The sequence below is a fragment of the Chiloscyllium plagiosum genome, chromosome 34, assembly GCF_004010195.1.
Source record: "Chiloscyllium plagiosum isolate BGI_BamShark_2017 chromosome 34, ASM401019v2, whole genome shotgun sequence".
NCBI classification, from domain to species: domain Eukaryota; kingdom Metazoa; phylum Chordata; class Chondrichthyes; order Orectolobiformes; family Hemiscylliidae; genus Chiloscyllium; species Chiloscyllium plagiosum.
This window is the reverse complement of record NC_057743.1, coordinates 32,451,217-32,474,407: the sequence shown is the minus strand read 5'-3', so window position 1 is coordinate 32,474,407 and position 23,191 is coordinate 32,451,217. Positions and strand designations below refer to the sequence as shown.

The 23,191-nt window shown below is 43.2% G+C and overlaps 1 protein-coding gene across 2 annotated transcripts in view; it reads left to right on the top strand.

Moving 5' to 3' along the window:
• The window catches only part of LOC122540401 (probable pleckstrin homology domain-containing family N member 1), a 68,296-nt gene that overhangs the window by 3,552 nt on the left and 41,553 nt on the right, over positions 1-23,191 (top strand). Inside the window, exons 3-4 of one of the 2 annotated variants that reach the window (XM_043676091.1) lie at positions 9,149-9,227; positions 14,438-14,494. In XM_043676091.1, coding sequence (XP_043532026.1) covers positions 9,149-9,227; positions 14,438-14,494 — 136 coding nt within the window. The remainder of the gene's footprint in view (positions 1-9,148; positions 9,228-14,437; positions 14,495-23,191) is intronic. The other variant, XM_043676092.1, reaches the window with a different exon arrangement.

Sequence of the window (23,191 nt, the reverse complement as noted above, 5' to 3'; positions counted from 1 at the left end):
AGGAACCAAGGCCACCTTACATGTTGACCAGGAAGCAATTCTACGATTCTACAAGGCCTGTCCAGTGCCATTTGCCTTACAGGCTAAAATAGAGCCTGGAAAGCAACGGAATCAGGAAACCAGCACAGTCTGCAGAATGGGTAGCATTGGTTGTATTGATTGTGAAGCCTGACAGGTTACTTTGTCTTTGTAAGGGTTGCATATAAATGGTGAACAACTTATTACAGCTAGATAAATACCCATACCCTGACATCAAGGAGTTATCCGCAAAACTGTTGGGGAAGGGGAAGGTTGTCCTTCATGCAGTTGGCCATGAACCATGCGTACTTACAATTGCCATCAGATGAGGATTCCCAGAAGTATGCTACAATTAACACCCATAAGTGTCTGTACCTATCTAAGAGACTGCCTTTTGGGGTATCATCAGCATGTGTCATTTTCCAGAGGACAATGGAGAACATTTTACAAGGTCTACCCAGGTCACCATTTATCTGAATAACATGCTAATAACTGAGAAGATCAATAAAGAGTACCTAATGATCTTGGAGGTAGTGCTTAAATGTTTCTCAAAGGTGGGTGTATGCCTTAGGCACCCAAGTGACCCTCTTGGGCTACAGATTGGGTTATACCTGTTGGAAGATAAAGTCTGAGTGATCAAAGGAGCCTCGGCTTTCCTTGGGTTGGTGAAGTATTATGGAAAATTCATGAGTAACCTGGCCTCCATCTTGGTACACTTACACCTGCTATTGAAAAAGATCTACCTTGGAAATGGTCTCATAGCCGAGATGTAGCCTTTAGGGAAGCGAAGAAGCAACTGTCGTCATCTGAAGTGTTATCACACTACGATCCGAAGCAAGATGTGATGCTGACATGCGATGTCTTCCTGTACAGTATCAGGGTAGTGATGGCTCACTGGTGGCCCAGTGGAAATGAACACCAATAGCGTTTGCTTCCTGAACTTCGGCTGATGCTGATTGCAAATAAGCCCAGGTAGAGAAGGCAGGTTTCCTTCCCAGCTTTGGTCACCTTATAACCATGTCTCTGTAACATCATAACTATTAACCCCTATTTGCGCTGCTTTTTCACTTATTTTAATCTGAATTCTATGTGCATTAAAGTGAAGGGCCATTCATTTTGGTTTAATACATTTTTCCTTTTTGACCTATTTGCTGCTTATTTTCTATGTGTTATATGCACTGTCTATTCCTCTCCCACTCTAGAGGTTGCTATCCAAATAGCTGGCTGCAAATTCTGCCTTTTGCTTTGAAAGCCTCTCTCAAACCCATCCTCTCTCTAAGTCCTAGTTATTCAATTTTTCAGGACACTGGTCCCACAATGGTTCAACTGAAGACTGTCCCACCAGAACCTCTGGTCTCCTCTGCCCCAGTTCTGGTGCCAGTGTCCCAAGAACTGAAGCTCATCTCTCTGAAACACTCTGTAAGCTATACATTTAACTGGTTATTAGTTTATACCAATGTGCCCAGGACTTTGGCTTTATAGTTCAGCTCCTAACTGTTCAAATTCTTTTGATAGAACCCCCTTTCCTATGCCTTTCAATGTCATTGGTACCAACAATGATGATGAGGACTGGATCCCTCCCCCCTCTCTCTCCAGGATCTTCTCCAGCCACAAGGAGATGTCCCTAACCCTGGCACCAGGCAGGCAATGCAGCCTTCAGGACTTGCAATCCCTGTTGCAGAGAACAGTATCTATCCCCACACTTATGACCATATCCCTGTTTCAGCCCTGCACTTCGGTGGTTTCCTGTACCATGGTACTGTGATCAATGCACTCATCCTCCTTGCAGTCCCTACTCTTCTCCACATAGCTTGCAAGAACCTGGTAACTGTTGGACAATTGTAGGGGCCAAGGTTCCTCAATTGCAATCCCCTGCATCCTCATACCTGCCTCATCTTCAGTTGCAGTTGCACCCTCCTGTCCCTGATCAGCGTGATGTTCAGAAGCATCTCCATTCTACAGCAGCAACACTTCACCTCTCCTGCCATCAGTATAATATTTGATTTAATTTATCAATCAATTGATCTAGACTCCCTGCTCTTTACACTTTATTCTCATAATTTTAAAATACCAGCAGTATCAATCTTGTACTTAGAAGGCTATTTTTAAGAAAAGGGGGAACAAAAAGACTAAAGAAACTGAAACTGAATGTTACTTTTACATTAAAGAATAGAAATATTCACCAATCCTACTTTGTGGCTTTCCCTGCACCCACATCACACTGTGGTTTGCGATGACACTCCATTGGTGGTCTCACTGTAGGCAGGTCTCTTTGCTGTCATTTATCCTCTTCTGCTCGTCTATCACTCTGAAGAGTTCACTTTTTTCAGTAAAACTTATTTTAAGCTCGACAGTTCCCTTTGCACCTAATTCCTTCTTTGAACCAACTGCGCTCACTTGGCCTTTTCCTCACCCAGGTTAAGCCTCCACTCACATTGACAATACTCCATACTGACTGTTTGGTGCTAAAAAAAAAGTCTTATTTGGATGAGCAATCCATAGCAAATAGACCAGAATTTTAAGGTGAGTCAATGCTTTCAACAGGGCTGTCAAAGGATCGAAAAATCAAATGCCAGGGCTCCTATTCCAGAACACTGTTATGAACATATAAACAAGGAACAAAACTCGGCCACTCGAGCCCTTCAATCCTGCTCCACTATTCATGAGGTTCATGGTCAATCTAGTCTTGACTTCAACTTTACGTTGCTACATATCCCTGATAATCTTTCATCCCCTTGGTCATCAAGAATTGATTTACCCCCACCTTAAAAAAATTTAAAGATTCCACAGCCTTTTCAGGAAGAGAATTCTAAACATTCACAATCTTTGAGAGAATTTTTTTTGTCTTAAATGTTTTAAATGGGCATTGATTCATTTTTAACCAAGATCCCTCATTGTAGGTTCTTTCACAAGTAGAAACTTCTTTTTCATATCTGTCCAGTAAAGTCCCCTCAGGATCTTTCAATTAAGTCACCACTGACTGCTCTATAGTCCAGAGGCTACAGGCCTAGTCTGCCTAGCCTTTCCTCATGACGCAATCAGCAGAAGAGGTGATGTGTTGCTGCTGCAGCATTTAGAAGCTGCTGGAAACCAAGATGATCCAGACCAAACCGACTTGTTGTAAGCGATTGTAACTTGAGGAACTTCAGTTGAGGAGCTGGAATCCAACCTGCTGGTATTGCTGGCAATGATTACTTCTCAAAATTGCATGATTGATGGAAGTGAGAATAGGATTAGATTTGATGTCAGTGTCTATTGCCTACTTAGACCCATAGGAAGAATTGTTAGTTGAAGGAAATGCAAGTGGTTGCCCAGAAATTCAGCCAATGCACACAGTGAGCAGCATAGGATGGCAGTTCCAATACAATGGGAGCATCTCTACATTGGTAATCCCGGATTTGTCCTGGGGCTGCTGCTAAACACCTTTCCCCTGTCAATCTCTCTCACCCGCAAGTGGATGATGTGTCTCCAGTTGTACCTCACTAACACTGAGCCATCAGGTTATCAGGAGGATAAGAGGGCAATGGTTGTGCCTATGGTGGCTGGCAGAAGAAAAGAGGTCCTTAAATCTCCTGTATCCTGATTGTTTGCACTCAGCAAGACATAGGAATATTGGGGACATGGGAGAAAGAGTAGGCCATTCAGCCTTCGATCCTGTTCTGGTATTCAATGAAATCATGGCCGATCTGTGGCCTAACTCCACATACCTGTCTTTGGCCAGTATCCCTTACTGCTTTGGCTTAACAAAAAATTGTCATCTCAGATTTAGAAACAAACAACTTATCTATCGCCAACTGCCAGCTGTGGATGAGAGTTCCAAACTTTTACCACCCTTTGTGTGTGGAAGTGTTCCTTAACATCTCTCTGGAATGGTCCAGCCCTAATTATCTCCCTTCCTTCCCTTCCCCTTCTCACCACTTCATCAACCCCACGGCACGGTGGCACAGTGGTTAGCACTGCTGCCTCACAGCGCCAGAGACCCGGGTTCAATTCCCGACTCAGGTGACTGACTGTGTGGAGTTTGCACATGCTCCCCGTGTCTGCGTGGGTTTCCTCCGGGTGCTCCGGTTTCCTCCCACTGTCCAAAGATGTGCAGGTCAGGTGAATTGGCCATGCTAAATTGCCCGTAGTGTTAGATAAGGGGTAAATGTAGGGGTATGGGTGGGTTGCGCTTCGGCGGGCGGTGTGGACTTGTTGGGCCGAAGGGCCTGTTTCCACACTGTAAGAAATCTAAAAAAATCTTACCTGCCTGAGCAGAATCAGATGTTGAGAACACCTTGGCACCTGGCATCACTAATATGCTTTCATCTCATTCCCCAGTCAGAAATCCAAAACTTTAAGACTGAGTGATTCTTGATCAGTCAGGAAATCAGATGGAAAAAGTAGGAAAGAGGCTGTGAGGAATTTGGATCAGCCATGATCCTATTCTCGGACAGAGCAGGCTTGAGGGGCCGAATGGGCTACTCCTGTTCCTATTTCGTACGCTCTTAATCCAGGAGGGCAATAAAACATTGCACATCTTCAGGAAATCCAAATGGAGATTTTATAATAGGCAGGGAGGTGGTGATTAGGGAATGGAGAGAGTGGTCTTCAGTTTCTTTTACTGGCGTGAAGGAGCAAAAGAGAAAACTCAGTCAATCGTAAATTAATGGGTAGATTGTGTAAATCTTGTGTTTGGAAAGCAGGAACTCAGAAAGACAAGAGAGAGAAAGAGAGAGAGGGTTTTGTTATTTCAGGTCTTGGCAACGAAGAAGAGAATGTGGGACAGCACATGTGGAAAGAAAGGCATTTGAGATTTTGGATGGTGAAATCTCTTCACAACTGACACGAATGGAAAACCATTTCACTTGAAAATAAACACAGAGGGAGGGAGGAGGTGGTGCTGAAGAACTGGCAAAAATGACGAGTGTGTAAACTCATTTTAAGGAAGTACTCAGAACAGTTTAATGACCTGGACCATATAAAACAAGAGTTTCTACTGGTTCCAGCTGTGTGAATACTCTCACTGCAATGTTCGCCTGCTTCCCCATCTCTATCAGATGCCAAGATATCCACTATGTATCTCTGTATTGGCTGTCAATTGAACATCTTTCTGCATTTTCGTTCCTTTTGCAACACATTAAGCAAAACATATCAATTACAAATGCAGCAAAACCAACACAATTTATCTATGACTTTATTCATGTCTGTGAGATCTTGCTACTTACAGGGTGATTGCTTAAGTAGCATCTGTGACCACTTCCGTGGTCTGTGGAGTTGATGAGAAATGTGACCAGCTGCCTTTAGCAATAGATCGTGGACAGGGACCTCAGCTCACATAGTGGCTGTTGAGCACAGATTACCGGCAGACTTCTGAATCGATCTGTGCTCAATTATCCACGGTCTGACATCTGGAATTTACATTCTCATCCGAGTGTTCAAATCCCTCCTTATCATTGGAACCTCCTCCGACCCATAACAGTCAGCTCATGGTGCTCCTTCAATTCTGGCAGCCTGCGCTTCCCCAGCTTCCCATCGCTTCACAATGAGTATCCCTCATTTTAACTGCTTAGACCCCAACATCAGGAATCCCCTCTTTAGCACTTTCTCTTTCTTCAAAAGTAACTCTTTGATCAATGTTTTGTTCACTTGTCCCTTTTTAGAACTCAATCAAATTTTGTTTAACAATCTTTATATATGATGTAGAGGTGCCGGTGTTCGACTGGGGTGGACAAAATTAAAAGTCACACAACACATGTTATAGTCCAACATGTTTATTTGGAAGTACAAGCTATCAGAACACTGAGCACCCAAAGATGTGCACGTTAGGTGAATTGGCCATGCTAAATTGTCCACCGTGTTCAGGAATGTGTAGGTTAGATGCATTAGTCAGGAGTAAATGTAGAGTAATAGGGTAGGAGATAGGGAAATGGGTCAGGGTGAGTTACTCTTCAGATGGTCAGTGTGGACTTGTTGGGCCAAATGGCCTGTTTCCACACTGTAGGGATTCTATGATTCTGTAATAACCTGGTGTTATGTAATCTTTATATACTTTATAATATTAAAGGTGTTATGTAAATACATGCACTTTTTCATAACATCTGTAATTTACTGGAATTAAAGAACCTCCTGAGGATCTGATATTGCATTTTACAAATGAAAGGTACTTTTTTTTAACCCTTGCCGTTATTCCCATATGCCTCTATTTACTTCCCCTTATTTCTTAAGTATAAGTATACTTTTAGCTGAAGTAATAATCTGTGTGACTGTATTTAAGTATCTGTCGCCACTTTGTGGAAAATGCATTAAAATATCCTTTTGTGAAGGATCTTCCCTTCCTGGGAAGCAGTGGTAATCATTGGATGGGTTGAGTTTTGAAATTGAAGGAAGGGAGAGGTTCAGACTTTATCAGGTCAACTCCAAATGACAGGCTGTTGGACCAGCAGCAGAGTCCACTTTCCATGACCTACTGGAGCATTTTGCATGGAATTAATTTTAATAAAATCCACAGTTGGAGTTGTTTTTGCAGTGGTTTGGTCACAGAATTAAGTTGGAGTCGAAAAGGGTGGCACTGGAAAAGCACAGCAGGTCAGGCAGCCTCCGAGGAGCAGGAGAATTGATGTTTCGGGCATGATACCCCTTTCCTGATGAAGGGCTTATGCCAGAAACGCTGATTCTCCTGCTCCTCGGATGCTGCCTGGTTTGCTGTGCTTTTCCAGCGCCACCCTTTTCAACTCTGATCTCCAGCATCTGCAGTCCTCACTTTCTTGCAGCAAGATTAAGGTAGGAATGCTACCCTGGAGATTTGCTTATGTTAATCAATGGTGATGGTCTTGACACCATCTCAACTGATAGATTGAATTATTGCTTTGTGCTGAGTGGTCAGTCACCTTTTAAACTCAGTGCCTTCCTCCAGGCCCTTTGTTAAATTTTAGTCCTACCTCTCCCCCTGTCTTTGTCTAGAATTCTGTTGAGCACTTACATTGCTTTACCTGGTCCCTCTTGCCTTGTGTGTGATATCAGATTGTGCTGGCTATTCGACTGTGATGAGCATTACTTCTGACTCATATGTTCCCTCACTCAACATCTACTCACTCGACAGCAGATGTGGCTGAATTATGGTTGGAGTGCGAACAGTTCTTGATCTTTAGATATGAATTCAGCCCCTCAAGCCTGTTCTATTGTTCAATAAGATTATGGTTACGTTTTGAATTCCACATTCACACCTACCCCTGACAACCTTTAATTTCCTGCCTGAAGTAGGTCCATCTTCATTTGCCTTAAAAATTATTTCATGATGCATGCCTGTAAAAGGGTTGGGGTGGGGAAGGGGGTAATGAGGAAGCCAGTGACTGCAGGGGGAAGAGGAAGGAGGCTACCACTGGGAGCCTGTGAACAAAGGAGCAATTATCTGACTTGGAGCCACAAAAAATTGAAGTTACAGGGAATGAATTTATAGAATCCATACAGTGTGGAAGCAGGTCATTAGGCCCATCAAGTCCACACCAACCCTCTGAAGAACATCCCAACCAGACTCACCCTTGCATTTCATTGTGGAATCATCATAGAATCCCTAGAGTGTGGAAAAAGGCCCTTCAGCCTACCAAGTCCACACCGACCCTCAGAGTAACCCACCCAGATATATTCCCCTACTCTAGATTTACCTCTGACTAATGCACCTAATGTACACATCCCTGAACAATATGGGCAATTTAGCATGGCCAACTCACCTATCCTGCGTATCTTTTGGCTGCTCCGGTTTCCTCCAACAGTCCAAGGAAACCCCACGCAGACACGGGAGAATGCGCAAATTCTACACAGACAGAGGCTGGAATAAAGCCCAGGTCCCTGCCACTGGAAAGCAGCAGAGCTAACCACTGAGCCATCCTTGCAAATGCCTAGTAAATTAATCTGAGTCAGTTATTGAAAAATACATTTACTGCTAACTAATTCCTGTTGTCTTCTGCACATTTAGATACTGTGGGTCCAGGACAATTAAGCTTTCCTTGTTTGTTGAGGCTTTAAGTTTAATCGAACATTAGTAATTATTTGAGTATATTGATGAGTTCTTCTTCTAAGAGTTGAAAGGGATCACATATTTTCCTTTTCGACAATCAACAAAAATGGAGGTTGGATATGGTATAACAAAATAACAGGAGAGATTTATAACTTGAGCAACAAGATGTGTACGTTTTTGGCTGTGCAAGACTGTGGTGCCTTTGGAGCAGTGAGGTTCTTACTCTCCTGAGACAGACAGATACCAGAAGTCTTTGAGTTAAAATAAAACTGCCTGACGACAGCACTCAGATTGGTTCAGTTTGCTACAGACCTGTGAGGGAAGTGCAGCCAGAAACACACAGACCCAGCAAACTGAAAACATCTCTCTTCATTCTCTCTGTTTGAGTGGAAAGACAAAAAACACCCAGAAACTTAACAGAAAGAATTCTAATCCAAGAAAAGTCCTAGGTCCAGCTGATCAGCTATCCAATCAAAGAATGGTCTGCAGACAGCACAGTATCATCATTGGTAAAACCAAATGACTGTAATAAATAAACCTCCACTTTGTGATCAGGACTTTTAATCTACAGAAATCATTTTCCCAGTATGTACTCTACCCATAATATTTGCATTAAATTGTCTGCCTTTTGTCTGACTTATTCATGAATGAATGTATATGTACTTACGGTTTTAAAGGGATACAGGCTAAGTTGCAGAGTAGCAAAGTAATGATCGTTTTATCTCTGCTATTTGTTAAAGACTAAGTTTGTTTACAATAAATAGGGTTACTTCCCTGTTACTAATGAAATCCAGTGTGAATTGGTTTTATCCTGAATAGCAGTTGATCAGGCATATTGTATATAATGGTTGTCTAAGTAGGTAGTTACACATTTGCGATGGCTTATGGAGTATTAGGCCTCGATTGTTGGGGCCCTTGATCCAATTAAGTTAAAACAGAGTCCAAAAAGTCAATCTGTGATCACAAAAGGTCAATCTGTGATCATAAATACAGAAAGTAATGATACTATATGACTGCATTCCACAGTAAAGGAATTTGTGAGAATGGAAAAGTAGCTTCTGAGGTGGCTCTTGAGAAATCTTGAGAAAAGCTCTAAAAAGTTATTACTATGGCCTCTGTTCCTCTCCCTCCTAGGAGACACTCTGCACCTCCTGTGTGTGGAGGAGAAGTTGCCACTCAGCAGGAACTGGATAAATTGATACAACTTGGGGAGGTAAGTGGTCATTATCTTTTACCTTTTGGTTATGAAACTACCATGAGTCTGATGTTATCTACTGCCTTTATCTGTATTAGAAAAGGCAGCACGAGTTTATTAGAAGCAGAGTTCAAATCGAGGCACAGATTCTGCTACAAATATAAGTCTTTATTGTCTTTCCACAGCATTGCCCATGTAAGCCTGTCAGCACCTGATTTTTCATTCAAATACAAATCCAGATCAATACAAATCTTAACATTAGCCCTTAATCCAGCTGAATAGTTTTCTTCAGTTTACACATTTTTGTCTGCTGCCAACTTTACTCACTTAGATACACCACTTCTTCTCAGACAGGAAGTTGTGGGTCTAAGTAAAGGGATTTCTGTATTCGATACATCAATGACGGCACATTACAATGTTAGAGGAGCCATCTTTTGAACCAGGCTATAGTCTTCTTGTGTGGTTTTAATGGATGCAAAAGCTCATAAACACTATTCCAAGAAAAACAGGGCATTTTCCTAGTTGTCATTTCTCCCGTCAGCAACACTAGAAAAGCAAACGTAATTTAACTGAGCACCCATTTCATGTGTTGTTTGTGGCATCTTACTTGTGAAAATGGTTTCTGTACACAATCTTCACATATTGGGCGGCACGGTGGTTAGCACTGCTGCCTCACAGCGCCAGAGACCTGGGTTCAATTCCCATCTCGGGTGACTGACTGTGTGGAGTTTGCACATTGTCTGCGTGGGCTTCCTCCGGGTGCTCCGGTTTCCTCCCACAGTCCAAAAATGTGCAGGTTAGGTGAATTGGCCATGCTAAATTACCCGTAGTGTTAGCTGTAGGGGAATAGGTCTGGGTGGGTTGCTCTTCAGTGGGTCGGTATGGACTTGTTGGGCCGAAGGGCCTGTTTTCACACTGAGTAATCTAATCTAATATTTAGAACCAAAAAACCCAAGGCATTTCTTACTTCTACAAGATACATTTATATTCACTTGAGGTACTGGGAGGGCTGGATAACTGAATGGACCCCTGTTTAACTTCTGCAGGAAGACCTCAGATGGTGGTCTTTCCCCACCGCACCTTGACGGCAGCTGCCCCAGGCTTTACTGTGTCCCTCAGCATGTAGTCCTGACTTTGGAATGTGCCAGTCTGCAACACTCGGTCAAGGTCAACTGCTTGCTCTCGAAGATTAACAAATTTGGACAGACCAAAGAGCATCTTTCTTTGTGTTGTTGATAGACTGTGCCTGGAGGACAAAGCTGCTTGGGACAAACATCGACAAAATCCACTGCATCTCTCTCCAGATTTCCTTTGCAAAGGCACATTCCAGAGGTGACAGTCTCTACCCACACCTCCCCACAGTTGCTTCGAGGGCAGTGTATGGTGGTGCAGAGTCCAGGTGTACATGAATGATCTCATGGGTAGTGCCCTTCTCACCATCAGCCAAGTGATGCCTTGGTGCTTGTTGGAAAGCTCTGGTGATAAGGCATTCTGCCAAATGACTTTGACGGTGTGCTCAGGAAACAACTCAAGAGGATCCACTTTCTCGTTTTCTGCAGGGTCTTGAGGATGCTACATGCTGACCACTTCCTGATGGACCTGTGGTCAAGGGTCTTTTCTTTGCAAACTTCTTCACAAAGCTGGTATGGAATTGTCCAACTATTTGGAGTGTTCTGTGGCACCGAGGTCAGTCCCATCCCTCGCAACACCAGGGACAGGTAGAACTTCAGTACATTGTATCACTTGCTGCTTGCATACTGAGGGTTTACGCACAGCTTGATGCAGCCACATACAATGGCGGCCTTTCTCCCCCCTCCCCCTCCCATCATCCAGAGTTTTATAAACATCGTCCATAAGGACACGGTCCATCTTTGACCTCCAGATGAAGTTGAAAATGGCGCGGGTGACAACAATGGTGCAGGTTCAGGGAATGGCCCAGACTTGAGCCGCATACAACAACACCGAGAGTACGTCACAACCTGAAGCCCAGTTTTTGCCTCTCCTTGGAGAAATGCAACTCCCATGTTTTTGCACATGCCATGACCCCTCTGAACCATATTGTCAGCATCTTCAGGTAATCTGTCCTGGCAATGAAGGGGATAAAGATTAGTCAGTCTAGTTCTCAAAGAACATGGTCTCACCCTTGCCTCGATTCACTTTGGCTCCCAAAGCCAGTTCGAAATGTTCACAGATGCTCATGAGTCTGCGCACCGATATTGGATCTCAACAGACAATGATGACATCATCCATGTACAAGGAGGTTTTGACTTGTTGACTTCGGGTGCCTGGAATAGCCACCTTCTCAGGCTCACATCCTTTCTGATTCAGAGGATATTACTGGGACTGGAGCATTTGAGTTGTAAGGGCTGGTACTTGTTTCACTGGAGCTTAGAAGGTTGAGGAGTGATGTTATGGAGGTTTATAAGATCATGAGGCAAGTAAATAAGGTGATTAGCAAGGGCCTATACCCCAAAGGTGACGGAGTTCAAACCAAGGGGGTATATTTTTAAGGTGAGAGGAGAAAAGTTTAAAAAGGACATGAGGGGCAGCTTTTCAACACTACGGTTTGTGTCTGGAATGAACTGCCAGAGGAAGTGGTGGATGCGGGTACAGTTACAACGTTTGAAAGACATTTGGATAAGTACATGAATAGGAGAAAGAGTTGGAGGGATATGGGCGAAATGCAGGAAGGTGGGATTAGTTTAGTTTGAGAACATGGTTGGTATGGATTAATTGGACTGAAGGATCTGTTTCTGTGCTGTATGACTTTATGAATCTATAAATCCCCCACGGCTGGATACAACTCAGCCAGTAAGCCATCGCTTTCGGGAGTTTCATTCCTTTTAAAGGGCCCTGATCAGCTCATCTAGAGATAATGGCTGGTCCAGCCTCTCCCTCGTGCTGTTGTCTACGATCTCCATGATAGAGGACAGGAATGGCTGGAATGGCTGGGAGACCACACTGTGTGTGCTTCATGTCATTGCGTCTGGCATAAAAGGATTTACTGATCCTGAGGATGTCAGACTGAGATGACATAACTGAGCAGTTTTCTTCCTTCAGGCTGCTGTGCACAGAGCTCTCCATGTGCACCTTCTGGATGAAGAAATGTGAGCACATCTCATCCTGCTCCACAGTGCAGACCCTGGACCAGAAGATTATCTTGGAAGCCTCCAATGCAAACAGCAAGGCTTGCTGGCCCTTCACTTCCTGGGGATCCTCCGTGGCATTGACCTCCATCATCTGCAGCAGGTGGAGGTTCTGCACACTTCTGGAGTTTGGACAGTCTCCCCATCTCTCTCTTGTCTTCCAAACACCTTTGAGGATAAAGAACCTCTTGATGTTCCCCTTGACTGCTTCCCACCAGTCCACTGGAAACTCAAGAGGGGCTTCATATTGTCCAACCTGTATAATCCCGTTTGTGCTCCTTAATGTTTTCTGGGGTCAACAGTTTCACATTCAGCTTCCATGTTTCCTTGCCAGACACTGGTCATGCTGTCGGTGACAGTTGACCTGCAGGAGGCAGTAGTCAGAGAAGAACCCCGCCTTGACATCGATGGATATGACTGAGAATGTGTATTACACAAAAAGGAAATCTATCCTTGAGCTGATAGACCTGTCTGGCTGTGATCAGGTGAGTTTATGCTGCTCCCAATCTGCAGGGGTGCTGAAGACCTCATGCAGCTTAGTGGCTTTACCGGTTTCCATCAGGAATCGGAACATGGGGTCTGGTTCACGGTCAGTCCCTCCAGAATATCCATCTGCATCGATGAAAACCTTGAAGTCTCTGGCCAGAATGACCGGCCTGGACATTGCCGACAGCAGTGGGAGCTGCTGCAGGACGGCCAGCTGCTCACTGTTTACCACCAGGATGTACATGGTAATTAGCCTCAGGGGAATATTTCTGTACGTAACTTCTGCTATGAGGAGACGCTGGCCCACTGCTCCTTAACCTCAGAGATGGTGAATATGCCTCCTCGCAGCAAAATACCCAGGCTGGAGCAACAGTTATTGTTTCCCCCCTAACCATGTAGCTGCTGAGATGTGGTGTCCCACAATCCTCCAGAAACAGGAGGTCCGCTTTGATGTTGGTCGGGTAAGTCAATGTGGTGATGCATCAAGAAGTAGATTGAAGGCTATGCACATTAATGTTGGCAATTTAAAAACCCATTTAGAGAGTTTATAGAATTAGCCATAGACTCCAATGTCTGTTTACCCACAGTCTTATCATTGGAGGAGCCCTCGCAGCCCCATGGTGTGGGCAAACTGTTGGACACACTCAGCACTAAGATAACTATCCTGTTCCTCCCTCAGTATCTTGATCTGGTGTCATTGGACGAGAACAAAGCCAGGAAGGTCCTTCTTTTTAAATCAAAAATATACTTTATTCATTAAAAATCTATTTGTATATATACACATTGTCACAACCGCAGTTGGGATCTGTACAGTTCCATATCAAATAAACAAACAAAACATTGAACTTTGACTCCATCCACAAAGCCAAAGACCTCTCTTATACATCCAATACTAATATTTATATATATTTGAGACACTGGGAGGGTCCCAAAACTGAAAGACCCAACTTATCTTCAGCAGAAAGACCTCAGATAGTGGACCTTAGCAACATCTACCCCAAACTTCAGTGCATCATTCAGCACTTGGTCCTGGATCTTGGAATGAACCAGTCTGCAACACTTAGTCAGGGTCAACATCTTATTCTGGAAGACCAACAAGTTTTAGGCAGACTAAAGAGAAGGTCCAGTTCAAAGTCTAAAATGCACTGTGATAGGAGACTCCTTGCCTTCAGAAGACTTTCTTAAAGACACAGTTTACACACAATTACTATTGCTATCAGCTTAGCTCAGTTGGTTGCACTCTTACCTTTGAGTTAGTAGATTTTGGGTTTCATTCCACATAGCCAATAAAGAGTTCATGAGTCAGAGAATGCTAGGTTCAAACTGTGCCTCATCACATCAATTCAAGTAATTTTTCAGAGAGGTTGCTGTAACCTGCAATGAGAATTTTGATGAAACCACTCTGTAAAAATAAATAGTAGATTTGTGTGCTTTCAGACTCAGAATGGTGCATTAAGATTTCTGTACAAGCACAGACATGTCTACAGATATTGTTTCTCACACATGCACACACACACTGAATTAAATTAACTGCAGAATTGGCTCATTACTCAAACCATTTAATTGGATTATTCTTCCAATCTGTTTGTCTTCTAGAATCAATTTTCCGCAAATGACCATTTATTAGAGAGCCAATTAGAGGAATTATCTAAGGTAAGATCTTAAAAAGGTTCTGCCTCACTTTCTTATTTACGTCAGAAACATTTATTGTGAATAATCCTAAAATCTTATTTTGAAGTCCCTTCAAAGTGCCTGAGTTGAATTCCCTCTCTGATCTGACAGCTTTAGTGCTGTGGTTTGAAAGGTTTGGATTAGATTTCATTTTCTGACAGCCTTCCTCTCTGGGGAGGACACTTGAAAGGGAGAAATTTGACAAGTTGCAGACACAGAATAATTTTGAAGTCTTAGTTTTTTTGAAAGACTTTGTGCTGTTTATCAGCAAATTACTTGAAGAACCAAACTGGGATAGATTAGCATTGAAACATTTCCGATAACGAAAGTAAAAGTGTTTGAAATTTAAGAGAATAATCACGAATGCAGATGGTCATCTTGTCTTATTGTGTTGTATTCTGTCACTGTGTACTCCATCTAATGAACATTAATTCCAGTGATAAAGTGCCAGATAACAAACTTGCCATTGAAGTCGAACGTCCTTGATTTGCAGGGAAATGAGCAGTGTGAGTACAAATTTGGCTGAGTGACAGGAAATGGAAAGTGGTGATGCATGTTTATTCTTCAGGCGAAAGTGAGGACTGCAGATGCTGGAGATTAAAGTCAAGATTAGAGTAGTGCTGGAAAAGCACAACAGGTCAGGCAGCATCCGAGGAGCAGGAAAATCGACATTTCGGGCAAAACTTTCTTCCTAATGAAGGGCTTTTGCCAGAAACATCGATTTTCCTGCTCCTTGGATGCTGCCTGACGCGCTGTGCTTTTCCAGCACTACTTTGATGTTTATTCTTCAGTCCAGTAGAAGGTATCTATTGATCAAGGTTTTTTTTAACAATCTATATCAATGACCTCAGCTCTTGTGGGTATTTCAAAATGTGCAGATGACACAAAACCTAGGAGCACTTTGAGTGGAAGGGGATAGTGACTGACTTTACGAAGACCAATACAGCTGTTTGAATGGGGTGACAGGTGAAATTTAGTACGGAGAAGGCTGACGGTATAAATGATGGTGGAAAGACTGAGGAAAGTCAGGTTAGAAAATGGGGGTTCTGAAGGGGTTGTAGGAGCAGAAGATCCTGGGGTTTAGATGCACAAGTTATTGAAGATGTCAGACCTGTTTTGATTAGGGTTTGAGCTATAGGGAGAGGCTGAATAGGTTGGGGCTGTTTTCCCTGCAGCGTCAGAGATCAGAGGGTGACCTTATAGAGGTTTATAAAATCATGAGGGGCATCAATAGAGTAAATAGACAAGGTGTTTTTCCTGGGGTGGGGGAGTCCAAAACTAGAGGGCATAGGTTTACGGTGAGAGGGGAAAAATTTAAAAGGGACCTAAGGGGCAACGTTTTACGCAGAGCATGGTATAGGTATGGAATGAGTTGCCAGAGGAAGTGATGGAAACTGGTAGAATTACACCAGTTAAAAGGCATCTGGACGGATATATGAATAGGAAGGGTTTAGAGAGATAGGGGACAAATGCTGGCAAATGGGACTAGATTAGTTCAGTATCTGTTTGGCATGGACGAGTTGGACTGAAGGGTCTGTTTTTGGGCTGTACATCTCTATGACTTTCAGACTCTATGATCGGGAAGGTATATGAGACCCAGGCCTCTTTAAGTAGAGACATAGAGTTCTAAATCAAGGATGTTATTTAGTAGTAAATGCAAAGTCAGCCTCTCTGTCAGCATGGTATACATTAACTGGAGCCCTCTGAGAAACCTTGAGTATATTACACTCACTGTCACCACTCCTTATTATTGCTAATAGTCTAAGTAGCAATGGATGACCACATAAACACTTCAGCAAAGGATAGGCTCAATTTTGATAAACAGAATATGTTTTTTACATAGTACTTGAGAGGTACTAAAGGTGAAGTTGCCATAGACCCAGCCTTCTTACCTATACCTGAGGCATAGTGGCCTTTAGGTTAAACCACCACCAGTCCTCTCCCTTTCTCTAATGAGAGAAGACTGGTGGTGGTGGTTCAACCTGAAGGCCACTGTGCCTCAAGTATAGGTAAGAAGGCAGAATCTTCATGGTGACCTTAGCTGGTACAGGAATTGAACCCACATTGTTGATATCATTCTGCATCACAAACCTGCCATCCAGCCAATTGAGCTAACCAGGTTATTGGCATATCACTTAAGCTTCCCTGCCACCACCCCCCCAAAATAAACTCCAGAATTTTATACTCAAAAGCCTTGTGTACTTCAATGTTCATTATGTTCACTTGTGAACTCTTCCAATACTGTCTGGGAACTCTCTCTCTTATATTGTGTTTTAAAGTAAATTATCATGGCTACACCAATATTTAGAAGTTAAACTTTAAACACTTTCAGACACACGTACTAAACCCATATGTCACTAGTTCAAAATGCAAAAGTATAAAATAAATGATATTAAATAATCTACAAATTACACACAGGGAATAAATGGTCCTATTGGCAGGAGGATTGAGGACAGCGATTTAAAGTATTTGGTAAAGATGACAAGAGGATTTTTTTGCAGTGAGTAATTAGAATGTGGTGGCATAGAATCAATAGTAGCTTTCGTACCAGAGTTGGATAATTATCTGATGAGAACAAATTTGCAGAGCAATAAGGAAAAAGCAGGAAAGTTAGATTTGCTGAAATATTTTACACAGATAATGATGAGCCAAATGCCTTCCTGTGTACTATTATAATTTTATGTTTCCGTGTTGGCCTGTGCTGAATTAATTAATCTTCACTAGAACAGCAATTATAGACTGGGTGCCCATTCAGTCAGGAAGGAACAGATTTGACCGATGTTCTCATTCTTTGTTACCATTCTATTAGATATTGTACAGCTGTGGGTGTTGAGCAGGTCTCGTTTGAGAGTGGTGACCTTCTCGGTTTAAGAGTCTGCTGGCTGTTTGTTGTCTAACTTTTCATTGAAGAACATCATTCACCAGACAAAATTTGATGCTCAAATGAGTCCATTGGCTTCAGGACAGGGGATTAAAAAGATTGGAAACAAACATGGAAAATGTGGGAGAAAACCAGCAGATCTGGCCACATCTGTGCAGAGAGAAACAGATTTTCGAGCCCAGGATGACCTTTCCTCAGAACTATCTTCTTCTCATGTCAGATTTAAAATATTAACCCTTTTTCTCTCTCCACAGATGTTGACAGACCTATTGAGTTTCTCCAGCATACTGTTTGTTTCAGATTTTCAGCATCCACAGTATTTTGCTTTGATTGAAAAATTGGAGGAGGGCACAAAATCAGAATTCCAAAATCCATTTCTTCTGTATCTCTTTCTAACATCCTTCAACCGGCTAACACGCCATAATTTCTGTAATCCTCTAACTTAGGCCTCCTTTACAGCCCTGATTCAAACTCTGCTACTAAAGGACCCAATATTCTGGAATGTCCTCCCGAAACTCCTCCACATGCGCATCCTCTTCTAACACTTCTTAAAACCTGCCTCTTTGACCATACTTTTGGTCATCTGTCCTAATTACTTCCTTACAGTGCCACTGTGTCAAATATCGTTTGCTAATCACTCCCAGGAAGCATTTTCGGACTTATATCTATGTTAAAGATGCTAGACCAATGCAAGTTGTTGTTGTTATTAGAGTCATAGACATATACAGCATAAAACAGACCCTTTTCTGAACCCTTTCAAGTTTCACAACATCCTTCTTTTAGTAGGGACACCAGAATTGCACACAGTACTCCAAAAGTGCCTTAAGCAAAAGTCCTGTACAGCCGCAACATGACCGCCCAACTCCTATACTCAATGCATTGACCAATAAAGGTAAGCATACCAAACACCACCTTCGCTATTCTACCGACCTGTGACTCCACTTTCAAGGAATTATGAATCTGCACACGAAGGTCTGGTTGTTCAACAACTCTCCACAGGGCCTTACTATTTAAGAACAAGTGTCAAAGAGTTTACCATCAGCTGATGGGGTATCATATTATGCCTCTGCTGCAGGATTGGTACTTTATAACAAAGTGGACTGAAAACTGCTTTTCTACATTGACCTATTCAGAAATGTTATCACAACTCTAGTGCAGGTGGAACTTGAGCATAGGCCTCTTGGCTCAGAGGTAGAGACCTTACCACTTCACTACAAGAGCTCTTGAAAGCTGTGTGTATTTAAGTTGATTTCACTGTTTGCTGTCTTGACATGTTGTACAAGATAATGGCTCTGAAAAGGTTTGTGTTGAAGACTGTGTTACTTTCTATCCAACTGGATGATTTCACAAGGAGTTGATTCGGGAAAGGCTTCTGGATATTGAAGGAGACAGACTGACCATTGAGGTCTCCTCATAGTTTTGGTAACAATGTCTGTCATCCAGTATAACATGTAGCTAGTTGTTAGAAGCAATAAATGACATCTTGTTCCAAGACAATGGCCTCAGAGAATCATAGAATCCCTACAGTGTGGAAGCAGGTGGGATTTCTCAAATTAGACAAAGCAACATCTGTACACCCCAACCTAAAAAGGATGATGATGGCAGTAAATCTCCCTATGGCAACAAAGGGTCCAGCTACCTCATATAACCTAGTGCCAGCGGTGGGTGTCTGAAGGTTCCGTATAACCACAGCATTACAACAGACACCACTTAATATGCAGCAGCATTTTTCCACAAACAACACCATCTGCAAAAGAGATGCAGAGAAAGTTTCCATCTTTAGGCCTTCTCACAGACAATTTCTTCACACTGTTTTTTGTGGCTTCCTGTGCGGGGAAGCTGCGAATTGAAAATCTGTCTCTGTTGCTTGCCTGCACTCCCTGGTGGTCAGTCACAGTCATTTCCAGCAGTTTACTGCGCACTCTCTCACCCAATGGTGAATATTATGGCACAGATTGTCCAATGGCCAGATAATTGTTTGTGAATCGTGGGTGGGAGTTGTGTATGGCGACCTTGCGAAATTCCCATCGTATCAGACTCTGAAGGAATTGCACGGAAATTTGAACATTCCACTGACCAATTAATTTCCCTACACCTGGAACATTCCAAAAATGTCAATTTCAATCAGACACTTTGGATGGTTCCATTAGAAATTAGTAAATAATCGCTCAGGCAAAGTTGGACTATTAAATACATAGTCTGACTCTTGAGTTGCTGTTCATCTGACACCCTCGAATTACTGCACACTGCAGCAGCTAACCACCCCCAGACCACTTTTAGCCCTCAATCCAACAACCCCCTAACCCCACCTCAACCTTGCCACTGGACCTGATACCCTCCCTGTTCTAACATCTTTCCCATCCCCCCATCCTCCAGTGACAACCTTTGCTCCAGCCTTCTCCCCCTTTCCCCCCCCCACAACCCAATACCACACATGCCCCACCACCACCACCTGGGCCGACACCAGCTCCTGAATCTACCCCATTCCATTAAGACCCGGGCCCCACCCTCGCAGGACCTAACCCTTCCTGCTGACTCAGGACATAACCCAGTCCCCACTGTTGAATTTGAATACCCATTCCTAACCTCAGCAACCTAACTCTATTGACCCAATCTGCCATTGGACTCAATATCCCCAGCTTCCTGTGAACAACCCTAAACACTCCTTGACTATTTGACTTCTTGGTAACTGACCCCTGGCACCCTACCTACCAGGCACCTTATTCACTTGTCACGTTACTCAGTGCAACCATGTACCTTATCTGTTTAGTAACCATCCCTGACATCCTAATCCCAAACCACTTGCAGCCTACTCACCTACCTCTCTGCATACCACTCACACTACCCCCAACCACCTGGCACTTTACCTACCTCATACTCTAACCCCAACTACACTTAGCAATCCTGACACCGTAACCTCACACTTACTTGAAGTACTTACTGGTTCACAAGAATTGGCGGAATGGCTGTGGAATAAAATAAAAACTGCAGATACTGGAAATCTGAATCAGAAACAGACATTGCTGGATCTGCTGTGTTTTTCCAGTGATTTGTGTTTTTGTGGTGATCTGTGAACCTGGGCTGTTAAATTATAGAATACAGAAACTGAATGCTATCAACAAAGGGGCCATGATTTACTCTCCCTCAACCACTCCACTCAATGTCAGAATGTAAGTGTGGCTCCGCATTTCTGAAGGAGCCCCGATTAGAATCTTTTGTCAGAAATGTGGCAATCTTTTGTTCTGTAAAAAGGAGTAACAGGTTGTCACTCCTTCGAAAACTCAGCCCTATGAGTCACTCACACTTACAAAAGAGGGGGCTACAGCATTGGGATTGTGTAATTGGACCAGCCATCGAAAGATCTGGGCTAATGCCAAGTGGACATGAGTTCAAATCTTACCATACTGTCTGTGGGAATTTAAATTAAATTAGTTTTTTAGATTTAGGTTTTATTGTCACATGTACTCCAGTATGGGGTACAAGAATACGGTGAAAAGTTTACAACATTGCCACGCATGGCGCTATCTTAGGTACAAAATACTTTTGTACACAATCTTAGTCGCAGAAATGGAGAAATAAAGAACTGAATTTAAAAAGTTCAGCACTACAGTCTTCTTAGCATAACAGTAGAAAAATAAAGTTCAAAAAGTCAAACATCACAGTCCTTTCTTGAGCCATGGGCCTACAGATGCTCCAACTTGGGCTTCCCCAGGAGAGCTCTCTCTCCCCGCTATGCTGGGCTCACTCTCCCCTGCAGTGGGCTCACTCTCCCACCTGCACTGGACTCACTCTCCCCTGCACTGGGCTCACTCTCCCCCCTACTCTGGGCTCAGTCTCCCCTGCACTGGTCTCACTCTCCCCCTGCGCTGAGCAAAGACTCCCTACTGCTTGCAAGGCTTTGGCCGGGACTGCCACATCACAATGAAGTAGTAAATCTGGGATTAAAATCCTAGTTTGATCACGAAACCACCATGTTAGCATCCATACCGACTGCACTGACATGCCAATCAGTTGTATAAAAAAAAATTACAGATGGAATAACTATACACTGGTGTCTCTACCCACCAGTGACTGCAGCAGTCCAAGACAATTGCTCATCGCCCCTTTCTCCAGGGCAATTTGATAGCAATAAATGTTAATCAGGTCAGTGATTCCCAGAAGAGATGTTTTTCTTTGAAAAAAATGAAGGGGAGGGGAAGCATGAAAAAATATTCCTAAAGGGGAAATCCACATTGTGACAAATTGTGGGTGCTTTGCAAATTACCATGAAATGTTTGCTGTGATTCCACTTCTGGGCCCTTTTATTATTCATCCACAGGATGTGGGTGTTGCTGGCTAGACCAGCCATTTATTGCCCATTCCTTATTGCTCAGAAGCCTATTAAGAGTCCAGGACATTGCTGTGGCTCTGAAGTCACATATTGGACAGACCAGGTGAAGATGCCTGTTTCCCTCCCTAAAGGACATTACTGAAGGGTTTCTCCCAACAATTGGTGATGGTTTCGTGGTCATCAAAAATTCTTAATTCCAGATTTTTATTGAATTCAAACTTCACCATCTGCTGTGGTGGGATTTGAACCCAGGCCTCCAGAACATTAGTTGGGATTATTGGTCTAGCAATAATACTACCAGGCCACTTGTGGGTATAAACAAAAAGGAATCACCAGCAACAGCCCTCACGGGCTCAGTTCAGTTCATATTTAAGCTCATCGAGTCATTTTAATGATCCAAGGTAGAAATTCCCTCAAGCTAGCTGAAGAAAGTTCAGAGTCGAAAAGCACAGCCAGTCAGACAGCATCCAAGGAGCAGGAGAGTCAATGTTTCAAGCATGAGCTCTTCATCAGGAATCCTGATGGGGAATCCAAGCTCGAAACATTGACTCTCTAGCTCCTCGGATGCTGCCTGACCGGCTGTGCTTTTCCAGCACTGCACTTTTCGACTCTGATCTCCAGCATCTGCAGTCCTCATTTTTTCCTGCAGGGAGATCAATCTGACTTCATGGATTCTGCCAACTGACCTATTGACTGCCGATAACCCTACAGCATTAAGACCCACCTAACACCAAACGACCCTTTGTATAGCACCTTTCGCAATCTCAGCATCTCCTGTACCATTTTACACTTTTTGAAGTGCAGTCTCTGTCCTAATATACTGACCGGCTGTGCTTTTCCAGCACCACACTCTTTGACTCTGATCTCCAGCATCTGCAGCCCTCACTTTCTCCTCCTTAATATAAAACATGTCAACCAATTTGAAAACAACAAACTCCCACTAAGTGATAATGACCAAATCATCTAGTTTTTTTCTCAGTAATGTTGGTTAAGGGGTCAAGATTGACCAAGTTTCTAGAGTGGACCCCCCTGCTATTCTTTAAATAAATGCCATGGGATCTTTTATATCCATCTGAGAGGACAGCTGAACATTTAACATTTCATCTGAAATAAGGCATCTCATGCAGTGCAACACTGGAGCATTTTCCAGGACATTGTGTTCAAGTCTCTGGAGTGGAGTTGGAAGCCTCAAACCTTCCAAGTCAGAGGGAAGAGCACAGCCTATGAATCCTATGATAGCTGTACTCCTTGTTGTTGAATAGCGACAGTTAATCTGATATGGCCCTCAGGATGGGGCCTGTTGTGATTGGAACGAGATGGGCCTAGTGGACCTAAAGGAATATGAGATCCCTGATTGGGACTGTTAACCTGAGCCAATCAGGGATCCCTGGCTGACTGATATAAATAGGAATCTCAGGGAGTCTCCTCACCCTTGGAACTGGCTCTGAGCTGGCTGGTCAGAGCCCAT